Raw genomic sequence first — 14,462 nt, forward strand, 5'->3', positions numbered from 1 at the left:
TTTTTTGCTGATCTATTCTCCGATCGTTTGCGCCCTTACCACACCGAACACGCCAGGGTCAGCGTGCGTGCAAGATCGATTTTTCACTTCACCTCCAACAACAACCCAAGGCTCTCTTGGCCCCCGCTGCACACACTTACACCCCACCCGAAGCACACATACAACAAAATCAAGCAGATTAATGTTAGTTTTTTTTTTTGTATATTTTTAGAACACCTCCATTACTGCACCAAGCACCAAGAATCTATCGCGTCGCCATCGGACTTGGTGTTGTTTTTCGCTTCGCGATGCTTGCTGCGATCCGTTTAGGACGTGCTCGGTTTGTAAAGTATGGGCCAGCTGTCAAAAACGCACTAGAAGTAATTAAGGAGGGAGAAAAAAAAACCGTGGGAATTGAAGTAGGGAAATTTATGGCCATCCAATATAGAAGAAGGTAATGGAAGCTGTACCGATCGAAATGGTAATTAACACAATTAAGGGCTCTGGCCGAATGTTCTAGCCGTTCACGGTGCCTTGAACTTTAAGGTTCGCGTAGGAGGCAAACCAATCCCTCCCGGCCCAGATGGAACACCACGGGATGGGAAAAATGGTGAATAAACAACGATTTTCCATTCATATACCGTACGCGATGTTGCGGCGATAGGTAGAAAATTGTTACATAAAAGACACACACGCATACACACGGTTAGGCCATTTCACAGGCCGACCGGTTCTCGACATGACGGTGGGTTCTCATCAGTGATTCCTTCCGCATATCAGTGACTGTAGAGTTTGCAAAAATTATTGTTGTTCTTCATTTCATGACCGATTGTTTTTGTTTGCTTTCTCCTTGATTAAAATGTCAGTTCCGCACTTGCCACACATACACGCAAACTGCGATATGGTCAGTGCATGTGTGTGTGTGTGGTGCGTAGACGAAAATCTGACGAACCACCCTCGCTGGGGTTGGGAAAATGTGGGGTTGACAAAAAAACCATACGCACACACACACACACGCACGCACCGCAAACGAAATCGATAAGCGACGACACCAACAGCAGGGGAATATACACAAGATGCTTCAAACCAGATTACTGAGATCGATTTTATATTGTTACTTTTCTTCTATTGCTTGTTTTCCCTTCTGGATACATACAAACACACATACACTGACACGGCGCTAACATCGATTGACGCGTTTTTCTCTTTCACATATTATTATTTTCAGTTAACCTGCTAGGTACACACTCGCATCGACCACATCCCATGTGTGTACGCACACTCGTTTTGCCTTCTCCATCACACCACACGATTGGTGTGGCCAGGTTAAATTAACACCAAATTAACGACGCCCTGCTGCGTCGGATGGGCGCGGATTTTCCTTTTGCACTCCGCGCGCGCGGACACTTCATTACGCTTTCATGGCTTTTCAGCTGCGAACACGAAGGAAAGGTTTGTTCTCACATGCTCTGGGATGGAAATTCATCTCCAACAATCGTCGACGTCGACGGGCTGGACACCATGCAGCTGGGTGTGTGACCTCCCCCTGGCGATATATTGGGTTTTATGCCAAACAGGCTGGCTGTTGTTTTACTTTTCCGTCGTGCATTTTCACTTGCAGACGTTTGTCACTCACATTGATTGCACTTCCTAGACAACTATTGAAACCAAGAAACAAAAACACCGAAAGGGGCCTCTATCACGAATCGAACGCTTCCTTTATCACGCGCGTATCGTTCTACATTGAATGAAAATTACTGTTAATTCGACGAATTTTTAGCGAAGGTTGTAGGCGCTGGTTTTGCGGCCTACCGCGAAACCGACCGACCGACGAGTAACCGTTCCCATCTGGCAGAGGGAACTCACGACGCTCAAAAAATCATTTGACTACCCATCTGGCAAAAACCGACTTTTTCATATTGACCTCTCGTTTTTTCATCGTTTCCTCTCGCTCTAATTGAGCGCTTTCGGCCGCTCGGGAGCCGCGGTGAGCACTTCTATATATGTGTTAGTGCAAAATTAGCAGGTCCGAACGATCCGAGCACATTCTCGAACATTTTTTTCGTTTTTTCGACACGATCGTGTCATTTTGAGCAAAAATCTAAAAATTGAAAGAAGAAGTTGTGTGTTGCATCGGAAACGAAGGATTGGTTTGTGGTATAAGTGCGGGAACGATTTTAACGCGATAGATTCAGACTAGAAGAACGACACTTACAACACGATTCGCATGCCGGTACATTCAAGTGTTCCTAACAGTTTGGTGAAATATAAGTATAAAAAGTGAGATATGTGCATGTCCGGGGTTTTAATTTATAATATAGTGATATTATTATTATAGTGATTAGTGATTAAAATGGATCTGTGTTTCTGGAATGGAATGGAATGTGTTTCTGTATGAAATATCGCCACGCAATGGAAGAGCTGGACCCCCCCTTCCCCTAAAGAACGCTGCGAAAGAAACGGTAAAAGCGAAACCGAAATCGTAGCGGTTCATATTCACATACATGTATTGGTGCGGTCAAACGTGCGCGTACAATAGTGTGCAGCAGTGGCGAGCGTCGAACGATCGGGATCTCAATCATGCGAGCAATTTTCGGATCCCAATGGTTCGGGATCTAAATCATTCGAGCAATATTCGGATCGCGATCGGATCGACCATCGGATCGCGCGAGGTCAAACGTTCGGGTTGCTTCGGTTTTTTTCGGAAAAATCATGCGACTAACTTCGACTAGTCTCACGAACGTCGATGCTCTAGTCAAATGATTTTTTGAGCGTCGTGAGTTCCCTCTGCCAGATGGGTAGAGCATCGACGTTCGTGAGACTAGTCGAAGTTAGTCGCATGATTTTTCCGAAAAAAACCGAAGCAACCCGAACGTTTGACCTCGCGCGATCCGATGGTCGATCCGATCGCGATCCGAATATTGCTCGAATGATTTAGATCCCGAACCATTGGGATCCGAAAATTGCTCGCATGATTGAGATCCCGATCGTTCGACGCTTGCCACTGCTGCACACTATTGTACGCGCACGTTTGACCGCACCAATACATGTATGTGAATATGAACCGCTACGATTTCGGTTTCGCTTTTACCGTTTCTTTCGCAGCGTTCTTTAGGGGAAGGGGGGGTCCAGCTCTTCCATTGCGTGGCGATATTTCATACAGAAACACATTCCATTCCATTCCAGAAACACAGATCCATTTTAATCACTAATCACTATAATAATAATATCACTATAATATAAATTAAAACCCCGGACATGCACAAATCTCACTTTTTATACCTATATTTCACCAAACTGTTAGGAACACTTGAATGTACCGGCATGCGAATCGTGTTGTAAGTGTCGTTCTTCTAGTCTGAATCTATCGCGTTAAAATCGTTCCCGCACTTATACCACAAACCAATCCTTCGTTTCCGATGCAACACACAACTTCTTCTTTCATTTTTTAGATCTTTGCTCAAAATGACACGATCGTGTCGAAAAAACGAAAAAAATGTTCGAGAATGTGCTCGGATCGTTCGGACTGGCTAATTTTGCACTAACACATATATAGAAGTGCTCACCGCGGCTCCCGAGCGGCCGAAAGCGCTCAATTAGAGCGAGAGGAAACGATGAAAAAACGAGAGGTCAATATGAAAAAGTCGGTTTTTGCCAGATGGGTTGCGTTCGCTCGCTTCGTAGCATCTAGTGGTCTCGGGACCGCGAGCACTTCCAAGCACCTTGCGTGTAGGTACGAATGCATGCCTGCATGCACATACTGTTTAGGGTACTTTTCAGATTGATTTTGAAAGGGATTTATGAAACACTGACTCGGTGTGCTATTTTACATGTTTTCCAGGGCGAAAATGATTATTTTTCATTAAAGTTTTAACTTTTCTGATCATTATTTGATAACAGCCGCTTTGTTGTTTTGGAAAATGCGATGTCACCCGTGTGTGTACATCTTGGAGTTAAATACTCGCGCAAAGGGTGACTCAAAATAATTGCTACGAAATTTGATTGTTTTTCTAAAAAATAGACGAGGAAACACGGAATCCGGTGTATTATAAGCATGCAGCTTTTAATACGGATCCTTGAAAATAGTGCAAACTAAAAAAAATATGTGGAATATTTATTACTTCGGATAATCGTTGGAATGAGTGTAGTCGCGCCCTCTCCGTTCAAATGCAACTTGTCAAACGTGAACCTCGGTGATATTTTGTTTAGAAAACAATAGAAATAGTCATCAAAAGGTTGAATAAGTTACAGTTTTATCGGCATATTGTTTTTAGATGAACATAAGCTTACATGTGTCCTGGAACTGATACCACCTTGGTCAGCTTAGCATCCTAATCACAACGTTGCATCCAATGCGCAGGCGCAACGAAGATGGAAAGAATATCCGTGCAGGATCACCGAGCCGTGTATGAACAGATGTGCAAGGATTATTTGAATTTGAAGCTCCTAGCGCAGCACGCTTGCCACGATCGGGAACATTTGGAGCGTTGTAAAAACTCTGTACGGGAGGAGATCTACTCCTGCAGAAAACTGTGCCGTGTTACAGAATTCGATCATCTTGTGGTGCTGTTGGAACAAAGAAATCTTCTCAGTCTGCTGAAGCCGGAACTGATTGGGCGGCTTGAATTGGTGCTGGATTCAAAAGACGTTGCCTGTGCCTTTCAATCGTACCAGAGCATGCTAAGTACACATTATGCAGCTATTCGACGTTTTTATTTAGAAGGTACAGCCAGTCGTAGTTTTTTTTTATTCAGAGTTTACATTACCATTTCGTTTCGTCCTTTCTTTTGCCAGATTTGCGCCACCGGGATCGTCGAACACTTCTTGAAAAGGAGGTGGAAAAGATCAAACTGCACGAAGCGGGCGACACCCCAAAGCCTTCGCCCACAAATGCAAAGTGTGACAAATATCTTCAGCAGCGTGATAACGTTTACTCGCTACTTCAGCTAGAAGTTGGTAAAAACTGGAAAGCATTTGGCAGGTTTTTAAACGTTTCACCGGCCGTTCTGGAAGAGGTTGAGGAGCGAAACAGGCACGATCTCAAAGCGCGGATTTATGAGGTGCTTCAATATGCCGAGATGCAGTTCGCCAATGATACACTCGATCGGTTTGTCGTCATCCTTCTGAAAGCGCTGGAAAACAGCAGGAGAAAAGATCTGAAACGGAAAATTGAAAGCATGTTACAGGAATAAAACACCGTATATTTGATCCATCAAAATTGGCTAAATTTTGCAAAGCGTTCTATTGTTCCTTGGTTGAAGAAAATCTATCCTTATGCTTTTATATGCAAACTAAACTTATCTCATGTTAGGACTACAACTACTCACTACAGTTTCGGATATTGGCAAACAACAAAAATATCAAACATGTATTCATTTATTTGCTGTATAATTTGTATGTGAGTGAAATAGATTCTTGTCTAGCTCCTAACTGCAGTATTAGACAATTGGCAGACGACGGCGTCATTTCAGTCGCTAGCAGGGACGCTGTCGAAATACAACAGGCTTTACAAACCACTCTTGTTAACCTTGCCGAGTGGGCCGATAACCTTGGTATCAAGTTGTCTCCAACGAAAACTGAAATGGTAGTCTTTTCTCCATTTAGCGACACCGAAAAAAATAGGGAGAAAGGACTATGTGAACCAAACATTGAGGTCTTTTTATACGGGAAAAAGATATCAATCACCGACAAGTTTCGATACCTTCGTGGTTGGTTCAACTCCAGGCTAAACTGAAGCATGCACATCACCCAGCTGATAAAAAATGTTCGAAAAGAATCAACTTTCTAAGGACAGTCACAGGATAGTAGTTAAAATGCGTTGAATTGCTCGGATCTATGCTTAACAAGGCGTTCAGAATACCGCTAATCTGGGTCCCTTCTCATTGTGGAATTCCTGGCAATGAGAAAGCAGATTCACTGGCCAAAACAGGCGTCAAAGAAGGCGTTTTTTACGACCGATCCATCTCCTACGAAGAGTTCTTACGAACCCCATAGCAACTTTTAATGTTTCGATGACAGAGCATTCCTTTTCTCGGTCTCTCCGCAAATGTCCCTGCGGCTTTGGGTGCGGGTGGGCTCCCTGTAGATCGTGCATTCATTCGGATGATGTCCCGACTTATGTCGAATCATGTCGCCTTGGATGCACATATACAGCATATCAATCTGGCAGAGACAAAAGTGTATGGCTGTGGAGTCGGAATACTTGATGTGGACCATCTTCTAAAGTGCAGTCGTGGACATCGGAGGAATCCCGGACACACCGGTACGAGATGTTTTGGCTGGCAGTGACCTGAGATACATGAGGCTTATCTTCCGCTTCGCCAGGGACCACGGTCTTCTTCTTTGAATCCCATTCGTTGTGTGGTCCTTGTAAATAAATGTTTTTGTTGTGCCATTTTCAAGCCGTTTAGGAAATAGTCGCCTTTGAGGACAGCAACAAAGCCGCAAAAGGAAGACAGACTTATAGGTGTATGCTTGTAGTCCGTCTAAACTTATTTGTTGTCTGTTTTGTTTCAGTCAAGGCTCTGCCAATGTCCAACACCGAAGGTTGTTCATGTGAAAAGCGACACAGTCACCGGTCAACCACACCCCGAGCCTTCATGTGGCTGAAAACCGCACGAACACAACCGGACCAAATCCATCACACAAAACAATAGAACAGACATAACGATTACAACAATGATAGACATATGACAAACAACATAGAAATACGCCAACAACTAATACAACCGAGTATGCCCGGGATAAGGTAAATTGCAAGGAGGAAATGCCTTGAAAAATAGTACACCACTCAACACTACGGTGTCGACAATACGGCAAAAGCCGTCATAATGGAAATATAAATAAATAAATAAATAAAAATTCATTTATTAACCTCATGTTCTATATTTTTTTGCAACGATTTTCCTGTGTTGTTTTGCTTTACAATATAATTTACGATACGCTGTGATTAAACATAAAAAAGTTATATAAATTGTATTATGAATTAAACAATCAGCAGTAGCTCCGCGTTCTGCCGAGCAGATGCTTGTATTTATATGCAAATTATTCCATAAACGATAGTACATTAATTAGTAGAGATAGTTCCAGCACATATATATGTTCAATACAAAACCGCAATTCCATGCCTTGGTTATCCTTAGCTACCAATACGTACCAGCGCAAAACAAAGCTCACGCCATGCGGATGTGTAGTTCAAATTAATTACGCTCCTTCTACGTGCCTCTAATATGCTCTAGCATGAACATTTCTTTACGATCGATAAGCTAATCGACCGACCAAATAAACCCCGAAAACAAGTAGCAATGATCCGATACCGAAGACTATTCTAATTGAAGTCAACGCGGATGTATAAAAATATGAAAACATTGTTACCTGAACCTGACTGGAGAGCTTTTCCTGCGCCAACAGAGTGTCTGTACAAAGGAACCTTTACTGCGTCCTTATACTTCCCCTCCCCTTCCTCTCACTCTCTCTCCTTCTATTTCAGTTAGCTCACGGGTACATGCGGCACTATACTCCGACCCTTGGCCAATATCATATATGCGCAATCATTTGGTAAGCAACTTCCACGTAGAAAAAATTGAAACAGAAGAACTAAACAAATAAAAAAAAATCGAATTCGGGCAGACGTTGCAGATTGAACACTCACGGCTTTCCGGTCAGACTTCGATGCGGAGATGCAAGTGAGGATACAATCAGTCCATGATCCAGTTGATAACGAACTCGTAGATCGATTGACGGTTTCATGAAGCGCGGCCGGGCCTGTATTTACTATTCCTTGTGAGCAATTCAATATATCTATCCTACAGCCGTCCCACACAAAAGCCCCTTAAAATCGAACGGACTAGCACTAGAAGCACGATCAACCAAAGTTATTAGCAACGTTAACGATGCTTTAATGCTTAGAGCATTTTCGCGGCGTTCGGCTGTTCGGCTCCTGCTGCTGCGTTTCAATTTCTGTTCGCTCCTTTTAAACCCACCTAAAAATGGACTGGAAACACGCCTTCAATCGCAAGAGCTCGATAAAATGAAATCCGTTTTCCCCCTTTGGATATCGATATTCTTCGCACGCTTCACTGCTTTCCTCTATAGCACAGGACATGCATATTCTCATCTCTTTTTTACCGCACACTTCGATCCGTTTCATTCATCAATATCCTTTTTCTTAGCGACCGCACACAAACTATTGTTCAACGAAAAAAGGCTCCAAGGTTCATTATTCTCCTAAACGGTATACGTTGCTTTTGTTCCGGACGACGAAGATTTCACCATCGTGTCTTTATGAAGCTGATAATGAATATTTTCACGCAGTCCTAATCGGTCCTTATACGTCTGGCCAATGTTCATCACCGCAACGCGATTCTCATAGTTGGCAGTCCAGATAGCTGAAAGAGTTCCACAATAAGATTAGTCATTTTCCACTGACCCTTTTTTGTAGCGCAATCATACTCACAGATTTTATCAATCTTTTGGCGAACGTTTACAATCGCACCGCAGATCTGATCCGAATGTTCGAACGTTTCGCCGATTAAACATAGCACCTATTTAAAGGAAAACGAACAATTTGTCAGTGATATCGCGTGTGCGCTTGACCGGCTGTTAGCCGAGACGTACCGTATCCAGCCAGTATTTGTCAGACAAGCGTTTGTTAAGGCTAAGCGTCCATCTGCCACCGTGCTTGTTCGATTCGTCCTCCCACATGGGACGAATATGTGATTTGAACAGCATGTAGTCACCGCCGATCTTGATCTCTGACGGTCCACGAATGTGATTGTACAGGCTCCAGAAATCTTCCACCGTGGAGAAGCTGGTTACTTCGTTCATTGAATCGGTCCAGGATTTCGAACGGTCCACCTCCAGATACCACAGCGTCCAGGTGTGCTGCAACGGATGCTTGATCAAACATTCCGGATCGATCGTTTCCGGTGCGTTCGACTGCTCGGCCAGCTCCTGGCTTTGGCTTTGTTCTGCGTTTTCATTTTCCGTTTGTTGCTGCTGCTGCTGCTAATGGCAAGCAAAAAAAGAAAAGGTTAGTAAAGCCAGTCCTGATGGAAACATTTCGAAAGCTACACCGGGTTAAGGATTAGAATTTTAATCTAGTACTGTTCGCTCGTAGACACTATTCCATCCTCTATTCCTAATCGAGGGATCCTGCTCAGTGAGAGTCGGCCAGCTATAAATTCTTCCCAAGGAACTTGGCTTCTGGAAAGTGGTTCTTCTATCGTACATCTTAACTGTGTCAAACTTCGTTTGCAACTGGTGTCTTTTTGGTATGACTTTCCCACATACCAGCCTACTACCACAGAATTGCTGCAACAACCCACCCGTAATCCTTGTGGTTACAATCTACCCATATCGCTTCTATCGAAGGAGGCATTTTTGCCAACTTATACCTAGCAACAACAAGATCCTTCGGAAATTCCATTGCCCATTGCTTTCTTTGACGCACTCAAACTCTCTCTCAATACCTATTTCACTCACTCTACAGTCACAGTGTAAATCTGTCAAGGTGTACCAGCAAAGTGAATGCAGTGGCTGAAAGATAACCTCAAAGTCCGTGCCGTGGCAAGAGAAACCCGGGAATTCGTGCCAGTCATCCGAAACGATCGCGTGGTCATTAATTAGGGCGCGGAACAAGCGTCCGCGGATTTCCTACGCCATCCCAGGTACGTTACGGTAACGCCGGAACGGTTCTGCCATGACTCATATAATCTTATTGAAGAATTTATGCCATATTAGGGGCACATGATGACGGGTGCACCCTGCACGGTGTTCGTACGTACGTATGGATGATTGGATGTATGCAGCTCACTGCATGTATTTCCATTCTAACACGTGTCTCATTTGTTTTTTTAGCTCCTAGAGCAACTATCAGCCTTCCCCATCTCGGTAATCACACCGTTGAGCATGAAACCCATTCAGCGAAGGGCCTTCGGCAACGTTACACATTATGCAAAGCCACACACACGGGATACCGTCGTGAGAGAAGGTCGACCATTCTTTCACTTCGACCCACGGCACTTGGACGCACATTATGCACACAAAGAATTGCAATGGAATGCACCGCGTAAGATTTACCTCAGCTTCTTCATTGGTTTTTCCTGCCATAGTCGGTCACCGCAACTATTCTTTCGATATTTCACGAGAAAAGAAAGAACTTGAGCGAAACTGCCAAACGAGCAAGATCCGCGATGACGCTTCTAGTCGAGCTCTTTCGATCCCATGGAAATTGCTCGACTGGCCAGGGTGCTCGACGGGTGCGAGCTGTCAAAATCAAGGTGTGCACAATTCCGTACGAGGTGTGACGCTGCACGCGTATTTGATTTCGTGCGAACAACGCAACGTACATTAGCTTGGAGTGAGCAAAACGACTGCTTTTTAGTGGATAAAAGCGCACAATACACAAAGTTCCGGTTTAACTAACAACATAAATATTTCAGCAAACGATTTAACATTGTGATTTGTAGATAAATTCGCTGCTGATGCGGTTTTTCAGCGATTGTCATCTGAACAATAACAACAATGGTGGGAGTAGATGTGCACTTCAATCAATTCATACAAAAAGTACAACAAATGTACCGTAGTTGGTTCAACAAACGGCGCATGAGATCCTAGATATCCGTAGAACGTACATAGTGAAAGTGATGCTTAGATGAAGCTAGAAAAACGAAAATCAAACAATCAACAATCAAGTAAAAGTATTGATCCGGAAACGGATTGGTCCGGATTTGCGTGCGGACTACTACTTGTGGAGTGAAGCATTCTTGTATGAAGCAGTCGTACGAATGAAGAAGTACAAAAATGTGAGTATTATTTGAACCTTTTTATTATCATTTTATTTACAATATACAAGATAAGAACTAGTTTAAACACTGTTCCCTTTTCGTTGGCCTACCCGCTCGAAAAATTTCAGTTCCACCGATTGATTGTCCAGCAGCTTAGAAAGCTCATTCGCATATACCAACTGCGATGCGATCATCTGCTTGTGGGTTGCATTTGTTGTGCTCAGCTCATTTGCTTCCTTCTGCATCAGGAGCTCCGCCATCTTCATCTTGGCCCTGCTAACACGTGCCGCTTCCGTGTTGCGTCGACGCATTTCCATCTGTTCCGGGGTACGCTCCTTGGTTGGGAACTGGCGTGCCATGCTTTTGTGGTAAATAAGCGAAATTTTGGCCTCTGCGGACGTAATGGCTGCGTTGTACCGTTTGAGAGGATGGGTTTGAAGTGAGTTCTTGAAGTGCAATATCGACCGGGTGTCGTTGTTGGTTGAGTTGGAGCCGCTAGATTCTGATCCTTCGCTGTGGTTCGACTGAGTTTCTTGGTTGTCACCGTTCCAAACGATCTGCAAGCGGCTGCTGTCGCAGCTGTCGTCACTTTCTAAATAGCTGGAGTTGTCCGACCACGCAGCAGACTTCCGGTTCGTTTTAGTCCAGCTTAGCACATCGTCCATGCGCTCCTCAATCTCTCCGTTCTGACTGGCTTTAGTCTGCTTCAGTTGTAAAGGTTTGCCGACGGTGAAGCTACTTGCAGTATCCTCTGCTTTTTGGAGCTTCGCTGACTTTCCCGATGCACGGTTGAGTTGAGAATCCATGTTGAGTAGAGTATCGATGTGGTCCAATACGGTTGAGTAACACGTAAATAACATACGTTGCCACGATGAATAGCTGACTGCAACTGATGTGTTTCCATCCAGTTGTATGCCCTTTTTATACGTTGAAATCATACGGTACCCTCCTTACCCCGTGCTTGTTATAGAAGATTTTTTTTACCTTGCGTGGAAATTTGTCAGGCAGTATGGTTTTGTTTATCGTACCTACATTCTTTGGAAAATATGTTACCTCTGGCAAGTAAAATTATCTACCCATGTAAGATTTGCTCGTAAAGGTAAAGGGAGGCAAAATATCTTTCCCGTCCATGAAACTTAAATATGTTGCAGTTACGGGTTATTCTAGAACGGGTATGTAAAAATAATCTGATAAATACCCTAGACTTGCTTTCTAAGGTGTAAAGTGATGCTGGTTAGATAAGGCTCCGCAAGAACACAGTTTTAAAGGAACAATCAGCTTTTTTGTCTGTCGGATACATATCAGCTAGTTTCCTGTTGCGGTGTTGCACTTTTTTGCTGTTCTGCTGTGCGTTATGGTGGATGCATATCGTCAGTTGGAATTTTGTGATACGATTTAATTCCATTAGTTGAAGGGAGGGTACAGGGACAAAAGAAAGAATGGCTGTAACTCAGCTACAATCTCTTATCAGGTGCCTCAATCGCATCACAGTCTCAACCTGCTTAGGAGTCCTTCAACCCGTTCACGGCTGAGCGCCGTTCTTCGCGGCTAAAAGTGTTTCGTCAGTTGTGGACATGCTGCATATTTCGGAGACGTATGTCAGTATCGGGACGATATATTTTTTATACAGTTTCGTTGATGTTTAGCGACAGATGATGTTAAGCGCATAGCCATCTCTCCGAACTGTAGAAAGACCGGTTGGCAAACAGCGCTCTAGCGCGTATCTTAACATTAATGTTGTTTTCGGCGCTGATAGCACAAATTTTGGATAACTTCAAATGTGCGATCACCTATCTAAAAACCATTCTACGTGAGTCAGGATCTGTTAGAAGCGCTGCTGATGGCGTCATCAGAAATTTGGTTTTTACCTCATTAATATCCGTCCTGAAGCTTTCCGTTATATGCCCTGCCGTCCTCTGATAACCATTCACTATGTAAGTGAGTCGTCATCTAATGATGTCTATGTGATTTGGGTTTGTCTGTATCGGGATTGAATTCTTGAAGATGATGCAGGATGGCGCTGTCCGGCGTGAGGATAACGAATAGTCAAGTACATTTCCTTGGAGTAGATTTGTGGTGGTAGCAATGGGGCATAGGCATTTTCCAACCATCATCCATGCAGCATGTGTCGTTGGTTAATGTGATTCATACTTGTCTGTTAAGTTTGACTGGCATTTCCAAAGGAGCTCATTGCATCGGTATTACCATGGCTGTGCAAATGTAAAGAGTGGAGCTGCTGCCCTGCTTGAAGATCTTCCGCGGGGTGTAATAATTATTCATTTACAGGATTTTTGTTAAACTAACAACTAAATATTAAACGAAAACTGTATTGTAGATGCATAATACCGTATTCTTTATTATAGATAATCGTTTTGTACACTGCTGACAGCGTTAGCACTCGAACGCGTTTCTTTGCTGTAGTCTTAACATCCTCATAGAAACGGATATGCAAATATCTTAAGAAATCGTAATTGGGTGACGCCCTGCATAGTCTGACGATCATTATTACCATTTGGAATGCTCTGGGTTGTCAGTTTACTCCAAGACATCCTATGTGAATGTGAGAAACGATCCCAGTTAGATGTTTACGGAGAATTAGCAATAGATAATAAATAACAAGGAAATACTATCGAGGAAACAAACACAGGTACAAATAGGTAAAAGCAGTGGAGATTTCATTTCAAAAATATTTTATTTTCACAACAAAATTACGATTATGAATCAAAGTTTATGTGCAGAATATTTTATGCCATATAACTAGTCCTTCGCCCGACTCGTTCGAAAATGTTCAGTTCCACCGCTCGCATGTCCAGTCGCTTGGAAAGCTCATTCGCATATACCAACTGCGATGCGATCATCTGCTTGTGGGTTGCATTTGTTATGCACAGCTCATTCGCTTCATCCTGCATCAGAAGCTCCGCCATCTTCGCCTTGGTCCTACTGACACGTGCCGCTTCCGTGTTGCGTCGACGCATCTCCATCTGCTCCGGAGTTCGTTCTTTGGCTGGATGTTGGCGTGCCATGCTTTTGTGGTAAAAAAGCGAAATTTTATCACGAGCCTCTGCGTCTGTAATGGCTGCGTTGTACCGTTTGAGAGGATTGGTTTGAAGTGAGTTCTCGAAGCGCAATATCGACCGGGTGTCGTTGTTGGTTGAGTTGGAGCCGCTCGATCCTGATCCTTCGCTGTGGTTCGACTGAGTTTCATGGTTGTCACCGGTCCAAACGATGTCCTGGCGCCTGCTGTCGCAGCTGTCGTCACTTTCTAAATAGCCGGAGTTGTCCGACCACACAGCAGGCTTCCGATCCTTTCCTGTCCAGCTTAGCACATTGTCCATGCGCGCCTCAATTTCTCCATTCTGGCTGGCGTTAGTCTGCTTCAGTTGTAAAAGGTTGCTGATGGTGAAGCTGGTTGAAGTATCCCGTGCTTCCTGGAATTTCGCTGACTTTCCCGATGCACGATAGAGTTGAGAATCCATGTTGAGTAGAGTATCGATGTGGTCCAATACGGTTGAGTAACACGTGAATAACAGCGAGTTGTAAGCACACACGTTGTCCAAGGAATAGCTTAGTGCAACTGATGTCATTCCATGCAACTGTGTGCCCTTTTTATATGTTGGAGAGGGTTCGGTAAACTGAAATGTACCCTGCTATACCTAACCCTGCATTTGCTGTAGGAATATTCGTTACCTCAGGTAC

At 43.8% G+C, this 14,462-nt stretch overlaps 4 protein-coding genes across 5 annotated transcripts; 1 reads left to right on the forward strand and 3 right to left on the reverse strand.

Moving 5' to 3' along the window:
- The first annotated feature begins 4,203 nt into the window (after positions 1–4,203).
- On the forward strand, positions 4,204–5,171 carry LOC128304489 (fas-associated death domain protein). The gene is made up of 2 exons (XM_053041683.1): positions 4,204–4,702; positions 4,774–5,171. The coding sequence occupies exons 1-2, from the start codon at positions 4,351–4,353 to the stop codon at positions 5,169–5,171; spliced, it is 750 nt and encodes a 249-aa protein (XP_052897643.1). The 5' UTR covers positions 4,204–4,350.
- Positions 5,172–6,851: 1,680 nt separating this feature from the next.
- LOC128305878 (eukaryotic translation initiation factor 4E1) lies at positions 6,852–10,197 on the reverse strand. Of its 2 annotated transcripts, none has more exons than XM_053043507.1 (4): positions 10,060–10,197; positions 8,596–8,982; positions 8,435–8,522; positions 6,852–8,366 (listed from the first exon to the last, which is right to left on the reverse strand). In XM_053043507.1, the coding sequence occupies exons 1-4, from the start codon at positions 10,087–10,089 to the stop codon at positions 8,206–8,208; spliced, it is 666 nt and encodes a 221-aa protein (XP_052899467.1). In that variant the 5' UTR covers positions 10,090–10,197; the 3' UTR covers positions 6,852–8,205. The 2 variants fall into 2 exon arrangements, with proteins under 2 accessions (XP_052899467.1, XP_052899466.1); XM_053043506.1 differs by having other exon boundaries at positions 8,596–8,985; positions 10,060–10,184.
- Positions 10,198–10,846: 649 nt separating this feature from the next.
- LOC128304894 (uncharacterized) lies at positions 10,847–11,572 on the reverse strand. Its single transcript, XM_053042136.1, has one exon. It carries the CDS (start codon positions 11,570–11,572, stop codon positions 10,847–10,849), a length of 726 nt encoding a protein of 241 aa, XP_052898096.1.
- Positions 11,573–13,510: 1,938 nt separating this feature from the next.
- On the reverse strand, positions 13,511–14,242 carry LOC128302972 (uncharacterized). Its single transcript, XM_053039823.1, has one exon. It carries the CDS (start codon positions 14,240–14,242, stop codon positions 13,511–13,513), a length of 732 nt encoding a protein of 243 aa, XP_052895783.1.
- Positions 14,243–14,462: the final 220 nt, after the last annotated feature.

Source organism: Anopheles moucheti, chromosome 3 (assembly GCF_943734755.1).
Source record: "Anopheles moucheti chromosome 3, idAnoMoucSN_F20_07, whole genome shotgun sequence".
Taxonomy (NCBI): Eukaryota; Metazoa; Arthropoda; class Insecta; order Diptera; family Culicidae; genus Anopheles; species Anopheles moucheti.